Here is a 9,387-nt window from a genome sequence, read left to right as displayed (position 1 = left end):
GTCTTGTAAAAATTAAAATGCCGTGTCTTTTCTATTAATTAGTATTTAAAATTTTTTATTTGTTATGCAGTATTAATATTTTCTTGTTCATGAAAGTTAAACATCTTTCAGTTTATCAACATTTTTATGTACACCCATATTTTGTTCAGTTGGTATCTACCAAAGGATGAGACGTTCGGCGGCAAAAGTGCGGGGTGCGTAGCTGTCTTTTTATCGTACCCGGAGTGTGAAAAATACTACTTGAAGTCACTAGACAGAAATACATTTTGCACTAAACCATTATAAGGTTATATTCCACAGGAAGTCTGTTTAACAGTCTTTTTTATTATATGTTTAATTCCAGTCGTGCATTATGTATTGTACGCAAAGTGTAGCCTGACGCTTACATTGTACAGTAGCCTAGGTTATACAATGTGGCTCAGTGGGCGCTTTATGAAATTAATTGGTTTCATTCTTCTGCTTCTCTATTCATTCATACAGGCCTTTCCTCTCAACTAACTTTGAGTTGACGCAAATACATAGATATTGCTTTCACTATAATATGTTCTTACAATAGGGACATTATCAGTAATTTGTGCCAATATATTGGCAGGCGGCTGTGCTAAACAATTGGCACTAGGACTAGAATTGCTTGTCTACTAGCCTACAATAAAATCGAAAATGCCATATATTGATTATATCCCATAATGCCCACAACATTGCAAAATGTGTCATGCATGAAGCAGGTAGGCTAGGGGTGCTTTCACACCGACCTCATTTGGTGCGGACCAATCGAAGTTTTTTCTGTTAGGTTTTGACAGGTGTGAAACCTTCACCCGTGGTGCGCACCAAACAAACGAACCGTGCCTTCAAGAAACATGGGCTTACAATTAGGCTACACAAGGGAGTAGTAAGAGAAAAAAACATTCAATTACAAACACATTTCTGATATTTAGTCAGAAATTGAGTGAGAGGGGATTCGATAAAACCGGCGAACAATGTCACATTAACGTGTTTGGCCTGAATAGATTAGCGCATCAGAATTACAATAGTGCCAGCCTCTTCTTGGCCTTTAGCACATATCATGACCGATAGACAGAGGACTTTTACTGTTTTTAGATTTGGAACGTATCTAGGGTCGCGATTCTGAAGGAATGCAACATCAGAGCCCATCGCCGAAAAGCGACTGGTCAAATCCGCAATTCTGGACTGACACCAATATTGTTTTTGTTCTACCAATATGAGCTTCTGGTATTGATGCCAGATTATAAGTGGCTAACAAAATAGCTACACAATGCGTTCGATACTCCATCATTATTTGCTAGGAGAACGTATGCCTAATAACTGGAATCCCCACCAAATATAATCGAACACACACGTGTACATACAAATCGCTTTATTTGCGCATTGGTGCGCTTGAATCGTTGCAATATGAAACCAACCGGACGAATTGAAAATTATGTAATGTAACAATTAGCCAAAGTCTGGTGTGGATTTTAGCAAACTCACTGTGCGTATGGAAAAATAAAGAATCAACAACAGTGTTGTATTTGGCCAACATCTTTATTAGGGTACTATTTCCACTAACTTTCAGAGCTTTAAAAAATTGGAATACCCGCATTTATAATGCACTTCTAACTTACTGTGAACAAAAATCACTTTAAGGCAGTTATCAATCTACTTGTCGTGCTTGGTTTATTACATACGTAGAAAAACGGAGTCTGTAGTAACTTAATTACTAAACAAGAAAGAAACAAATGTCCTTCATTCCTTCGTCATATGTTGAGTGTACATTTTCACTGGCAATTTTCGTTTTCTGTCTCTCATCTTGCACACGCACAATGTTCAAATTAAGGCAACGCGGTTATCGGGCATAAATTCAGCTGGTGCACCGGGGTCTGAATGGACACTGGAGTCAGAAAGGATGTTGGGAAGCTGAACACGGATGCCTCGTACGTATTGCTGAGAGCGAAGGCGTCTGCGCGCGGTGATATTCTGTCCTGACTGCAGGGGGCAGTAGGCGTAAGCGTCACAGAGGGGAGGAGCTCGGTCTCGAGCTGAAGCAGCTGCCCCATGAAGCTGAGGTTCGGGGAGATAAGGGGCCGCCGCTGCTTGATGAACTGGAAGGCCTCCTCCAGCTGAAGTCCCTTGGTTTTCATGATGTAGGCCATGCATATGGTGGGAGATCTGGAGATGCCCGCTTCACAGTGAACCAGAACTTTCCCCCCTGATGTTCTCACGCAGTCTGAAAGACAAAACAATCACAGCAATTCATTCATTTTTTTCTTCTGACAAAAGAAGAAAAATTATCTTCAGATTTGGTGGTAACATTAAGAATAGCATTAGCTTGGTGGTTTTTACTTGGTGGTATGTATCCTTTTCTGTGTAATGTGCTTGCTTTTAAATATGCTGCCTCTTGGAAAGGTATTCTTTACAAAATATTTTTTTTTATCTCAATGAGACTTTCTAAGAACTATGAATATATATAGATAGAGAGAGAGGGAGATATTAATAAAAGGATGTGGGTCATAGAAGAAGGAAGCAATGTCTTCTTGAAAAAAATATGAAGTGTTTTTAAATTTGCATGTGTTATAGCACAGCTGCCGATCAGTGCAAGTGAAAAATGTACTCCTCTGCTCCTGAGGCAGAATTTTCCATTACCCAGCCTACTCTGTGTGTGTTTCCACTGCGTTTCACCCACAGTGGAGTCCTGACGCACTGTTCAGCTGTGGACGGGACAGCTTGTGGGCTTATCGTGCCAGACTGTTAGTATGAGCAAATGAGGCTGTTGATGTTTTTATTCTGATGACGTTTGTGCAACTGGCCTCCGCTAGACGCACCTTCAGCAGGTAAACAGCTGCTTCTAAACCTGCCGTTAACGAGGACGCCTCATTGTCCCTGGCTACGCCTGAGTGACGAGGCTAAAAGCTGGCGGCAGCTTCGTCGTGTGTTTTCTGAAATCAGGAGGGTGAGGCTCCATTTTGAATGACGGCCATTACGCACATCCACTCCGGGCTTTTTGGAGGACAGGTGCTGAGAAAGATTAGCGCAGGATCGCTTCCCTGACAAATCAAGGTTTATTTTTAACAGCCGTGCCTGCTAAAATGACTACATCCTCCTTTAGCAGACTACTGGCAGATAAAGAAATGTGTTTCTTCTTTCATTCTGTCCACCCACATAGTTAATGCCTGCCATGGTACTAATTAAGCATATTTTAAAGTTGCACAGAATTACCTTAAATGTTTGCAGATCAATTTATGTATTTATTTATTTTACAGAAAGTAGCACTGTCTTAATTAAAGAAGTTTACTACTCATTATTCACTTACAGTATAATTTCTTGTCATGCTGTTTTATAACTGTATAACTACAAGTGCATTTTCTATAGGCAGGGAATAGTACATTTAAAGTTTCCGAGAAAAGCATATCCGAATCCTGGAGCCCCACGGCGATAAAAATATTCAACAGCACAATTAATATCCTCTTTCTGGCATGTGTCCAGTAGTAAGATTGACAGCGTGCGGCGTTTGGGCGTGTCCTCCGAAGGCCTGGCCTTATTGGTCCCCCTGAGGCTGCGGACGGTGCGGAGGAGGGGCTTACCGATGAAGTCTATGGCCTCGGGGAAGTGGGCGCTGATGTCGGCGAGGTGGCTGTCCTCCACCGGGATGCGCTTGTAGCGCAGGCGGCCTTTGGGCTGCTGCGGGTCCCTGCGGGAGATGTTGAGCAAGGCCGTGATCTGAAGGTCATGGAGGTAGTCGTCCCTGGAAGCGTGGTAGGCACTGCCCAGGTACAGGAAAGGCAGGATCTCCACCGGCTTGCCCTGGGAGAAAAAAAACAGACAAAACAAACAAAGTCAATAAAGGTTTAGTGACGACATTGAGGGAAAAAAGCCCATAATTATAGCTTATCTCTTATGAGAAAACAAACATGTCCCATAGAACCTACAATAAAACAACAATATATCACTCTTCAAAGTCATATCTATTGTTTTTATTTATTCAATTTTTTTGTATCAGCTGAATGTCTTTGATACATATACGACTGGCAACACCACTGCTGACCAGTTTTTGTGTCTCAATTGAATGGAAGCCCCTAAATATCAAGCATTCAATATTAATGCCAGTCCAATAGATCTGGTACCAGCTCTTTGACAGGACCGTAAATACCTTAAAGGAAGGAAAGATGTCACAAATGTTGGCTGGCTGAAGGGCACTACTGATGTAATGAGTTTACATATAAATAGTAGACCAGTAAATATAAATGGCTTCATTATTAAATTCTACACTTCCAAAATGAATAATGCCTTGGCATTAATCTCGCTGTTTGTAAAGTGATATAGCTGTGACTGATAGTTTTCACCACATTAAATGACTCACTCTGACCGGACATCAGGCTCTCAACTGCTATACTGAACTAATTCGCCGAGAAACAATTGTGGCCTGTCCGCAGCTTACGTCATGAGGATTTCAGAGACTGACCTAGACAGCCCTGGTAAGCCACAAAGTATTAGTTCATTTATAATCCTGCATATTCACTTCCTGTGTGAATTCGGGGGCAGTGCTTCTGTACGGTGCCGTCTCACTCGCTCAATCCAGTGACAAAGCGTTGGGGGCGATTTGATTGTACATCTGCACATTGACACGCTGAGGCCAAGAAAAAAACATACCTATTTATTCATATATACGTGTAGGCCTAGTTAGTAATCTGTTTAATCAAAGGCCTGTCTGACCAAGTGCAACAGTGTTAAATGGCAGTTGTGGTGTAGTCATTTACATTGTAGTCCGTAAGCATTTGGACAGTGAGACATTTTTGTTGTTTTGGCTCTGTGTGTTAGCACATTGGACTTGAAATTAAACAATGAATGAGAGGTTTAAGTGCAGACTGTCAGCTTTAATTTGCAGGTATTTGCATCCATATCAGGTGAATGGGGTAAGGATTGCAGACCTTTATAAATATTGTCCCCCCAGTTAGGGGGACCAAAAGTAATTGGACAATTGGCTGCTCAGCTGTTTCTTGTTCAGCTGTGTGTTTCTGCATCATTAGTTCATGCACAAGGAAGCTAACAGAAGGTTGATTCTAGGTGTGGGATCTGCATTTAGAGTCCCGTTGCTGTTGTCTCTCAACATAGTGTCAATGCCAGTAAAGTATTCCATCATGGGGTGAAAAAATCTGAATAAATCAATCAGAGACATAGCCAGAACATTGGGTGCATCAAAATCAGCTGTTTGGTACATTGGTATTGGTGAGATGTTTCAAAGACTGAAATGAAGAGAAGTCTACACAAGCATAACCGCAGAGGGTTATGAAAGTGACTACCTTTTTTTGGAGAGCTTTATGGACGTTATTGCAGTGTCACACATGAATGTGGCAGAATGGAGAATGAGCTCTTCCTGTCAGCTCGGCTTCTCCTGAGAGTTCTTCCACCAGGAAGTTTTTTTTCTCACCATTGTTTGCCTTTTTATTTCTTCCCACTGGGGAGCTTTTTTTTTTTGACATCATTTTTTTTCTTTTTCTTTTTTTTTTGGGGGGGGGGGGTGTTCTGGTCCAGTGTTTCCCAATTTTCCTGTGAAACATCCTGTTTGTGACATTGTCTCTGTAAAAAGTGCTACATACATTAAATTGGATTGACCTGAGTACTGTAAATAGAATGCGTTCTGCATCTCATAATCCATGTTTGTGTAACAAAAACCTGTGGTTTTAATATCCATGCCCTCACTAGAAGTGAGCGTCCCTGTGAAACTCTAATCCTATTTATAGTTACTGGGATTTTTTAGCAGGCATTTGAATATCTTGCACAAGAATCAAATGCAAAGGATTTCCTGTGAGATAGTTATGTAAATTACAGCAGCAATCACTATTTTTAGCCTGTAGTGTGAAGCAAGGCCAAGAATTTGCGGCATTTGGAGCTGCTGTTATCACACAAGGCAGAAAAACATACTTTTGCGATAATTATCTAACAATTATTTAAATGTTAACAGCTAGTATGAAACTTTTATTTATATGAGTTATTTAACATACTTTCAAGCTATCATCACTATTATTTATCATTTACATCAATATGAGGTGAAAAGTTTAAAAGGTTATCTTTGTATTTTACTGGGCATCTCTAGGTTGAGGTTTTCTCTGTCTTTGCTTTAAAGGTATTATGCCTGTCCACCAGTTGGCTCAAACATGTACATTAGCAAACAGCAAACATTAGCAGTCCATATTTTTTGCAGCTGGACTGCGATGGAGAAGTTAAAAAGAAATCGTTTCGCATCAAAGGTCGCAGTAGTTACGGAACTGGTTGGCCAGCGTGACTGCACTCTTTCACAAAACGTCGAACAGAATGAGTGAGCGAGGGAAAGAGGGAAACGGCTCGCTCTGAATGTGGGCTGAGGACAGGAACCGCTGACCCTTCCCCCATACGCACCTGATCGTAATCTGGTTTGTGGTGAGAGACCAGCTTCTGCATTTCAGTTCCGCGGTGCGGGGTGGGTTTCAGCTCAGTGCAGAGCTCGGGGTACTGAGAATGGAAGCACTCATATCCGCCTGTCGAGAAGAAAAATACACGTATTACTATATCTGTGGATTAAAGCAAGTGGAAGTCTGAAAGGTCATCTATATAGTTAGATGTACCTTTACATACTACATTCATTACTCAATATGTTTTTAGTAAAACACTGAAATGCAGCACATTTTTTGTTACATATATTCTAATTTGTCATCCTGAATAAAGCTGGCTTTTTGTGGCATAGATGCTGTATTTTAGAGTTACTCATGCCTATTGGCTCTTCATTAGCTTTTACCAGCTTGGCCATCTTGGCGTCTTGCTTTAATCAGTCTGTACAACCATGACTTCCATGTTAAACATCACAAATTTCAATATACAATATCTCAGTAATGTTTAACATGAATGATATTATGGTGCACTTCAATTATTTTTGAAGCATTCTAGTCTGCATTACATTTAATTGTTTGGCTAACATAAAATCATAAAAGGCAACATAACACACTGTGTTTACATATAGAAGCTGATTGTTTATAATTATTCTATCATTTTTTTCTCAGACTCTGGACATCTTATTGGTGCTTTTAGGAGGACAGAATGTTTATAAGAGCCAGGGATATGTGCTTAAAGTGTTTCACCAATAACTGTCATCTTCTTTTTAGACAAAATGGCCGGCAGTGGGATCGGTCTAACTGGAGCAGTGGGAAACTGTCCCCTGTTGCAGTTCCACAGACTTAATGTTACACCGAATAATAATCCCATGGCAGTTTGGTTCAAATTTGCAGAAACTCATTTTATTTCAAGACAGAAGGCATATACAGAAAAGAAAATACATTTGTGCATTTTTGGTTGTGATATTTCTAGCAGATTGAGGCAAATTGCTTGAAATGAGAAATGCTTTTTATCAGCCAAATAATACATGAATAAATAAATTAATTAATTAAGTTGTGATAAAATAAATTGCAAAGGCAAAAATTTTGGAGCTCTCAGCTACTAGTGTCTACTTGATCTTCCAACCATTTCCACATTCTGTCTGTTGCAGGTCTGCTTGTTCACTGATAAAACTGAAAGAAGTAAAGTTGTTGTTCTTTTCAGGCTTTTAGCCTAATGTTAGTATCTATCCTTTAACTAAATTCTAATTCTGGATTCACTGTCTGGATAAAATTGTTTTATTGACCTGAAAGAAAATACATGGTAACAAAAACTATTTCTTTCAGTCTAGCAGTCAAGCTTCTTTACACTAACAAATAGCCGACAATTAGTTTCTTCCATAAAGGACTGAAATTATTAACTGAATTCAAATCCAGATCTAGAAGTAGCTAGCAATTGACAATCAACTCAGACAAACTGAATTGTGTCGACAACGTGAAAAAACACGGTCTTTATGTCCCTGGTAGCTTTGAGCCACTGGCCTGTCCACGGTCCATGCCTGTTCAATGTACCTATAAATTGATGATTTAAATGACTTGTGTCCGTGTTCGTTCGTCCTTTAATGCTCTTATCTTACGAATATAAATGCCTTAATGAATAACAATTAGTCCACATTTAAAGGAAAGACTGCTACAAATTCACGTCAGTCCAATATGTTTACATTTTTCCAGTTATACACAGAGGAAGAGACCAAACAGTTAACCCGCGCACTGGCGACTGAGTAATGATTTATCAGGGTCTGACTCATATCCACTGAATTTGATGTTGCTGTGCGCATTTTCAGTTTGTCTCCCAATACCACCTCTCGCAACTCTGGGCAATCCAGTAGAGTAAAGCACAGTGTGTTCTTCTCATGAAACAGCTAAAAGACTAAATGTAGGTCTAATTAGGTGACTGATAAACACGCATTAAAGGATAAATAACTGCTAGTATTAAAAAGCAATACTTAATTATATTATAGTTACATTTTAAGTCATATCACAAAATGAAAGAGCCAGTTGACCATGTGAGGCAAAAGTACAGTTATAAGCTTCAGCTTTCATTTTGAATAAGTATACAACTTTACTCACAAATATGAAGAATCCACCATGGAGCGTTAGGCACAATCTCAACATACAGTATCATACGCTTTGTATAAACCCGATTGGATTGTCAACACAATTCAACAGATTTTTTCATTCGGTGTCTTACCTTTCAGAAAACAAATTTTAGCTCCACTTGCTAGATGTGAGAATGTACTGATAACAATCTGGGCAACGCTGTCCTTTTTTACTTTTTGCCAGTGGAGCGTACTGCTGTCCAAAGCTACTACCGTCGAGATGCTGCCCTCTCGCAGTCGACACTGGGCTTTCTCGTCCGGTATAATGTATTTTAGAGGCACGGGACCTCCTCGCAATCTCCGGAGAATAACCGAGTTCAAGTTTACATTGACGGAACCTTTTATGCTTGAGTCCAAGAAAGAAAAATACGTTCGGCAATCCACTATGAGACAGTTTCCATATTCTTTTCTTATTATTTTCTGAAGACGTCGGCAGTCTATGCTTAAAACCTTCATGCTGCTTGTCATTAGAAATGCTCACTGGGATATGTGTTAGCCTGGTTAAAAATAAGAAATGGTACTCAGAAGTGAATGACACTGGCGCGGAGTTCACAACAGCCAGATAGTCACAGTGACTCCTCCGTGCGTCGGTGCTTACGTTCCCTCCGTGGGATTCCGCTGAACTACTTTATATGAATGAACCTCCGGATTGTGACGCCACGAACCAAATATGGACACCGGCATGATTTAGACAAGACCGCCCACATTGTTGCGTAGCCTACTATGTTGTGTCTCCACCTAAAGTAATTAGTAATACAACCGAAAGCGGTCTAAACATTTACACGGCACACTGTTACGCTATAGTTGTTTTATATATTTTTGCCATTGCCAAAATATGTCCGTATTATCATTGTAAATTACCTAAAATGATAAAAAGGTAAAAATGAAAA

At 40.0% G+C, this 9,387-nt stretch overlaps 1 protein-coding gene across 1 annotated transcript; it reads right to left on the bottom strand.

The window, feature by feature from the left end:
- Positions 1-1,523: 1,523 nt before the first annotated feature.
- LOC135244428 (dual specificity protein phosphatase 5-like) lies at positions 1,524-9,115 on the bottom strand. The gene is made up of 4 exons (XM_064316681.1): positions 8,590-9,115; positions 6,391-6,509; positions 3,579-3,798; positions 1,524-2,224 (listed from the first exon to the last, which is right to left on the bottom strand). Exons 1-4 carry the CDS (start codon positions 8,963-8,965, stop codon positions 1,830-1,832), a joined length of 1,110 nt encoding a protein of 369 aa, XP_064172751.1. The 5' UTR covers positions 8,966-9,115; the 3' UTR covers positions 1,524-1,829.
- Between the last annotated feature and the right edge of the window lie 272 nt (positions 9,116-9,387).

This window comes from Anguilla rostrata, chromosome 18 (genome assembly GCF_018555375.3).
Source record: "Anguilla rostrata isolate EN2019 chromosome 18, ASM1855537v3, whole genome shotgun sequence".
NCBI lineage: Eukaryota > Metazoa > Chordata > Actinopteri > Anguilliformes > Anguillidae > Anguilla > Anguilla rostrata.
This window is presented reverse-complemented; position numbering and strand designations above follow the sequence as displayed.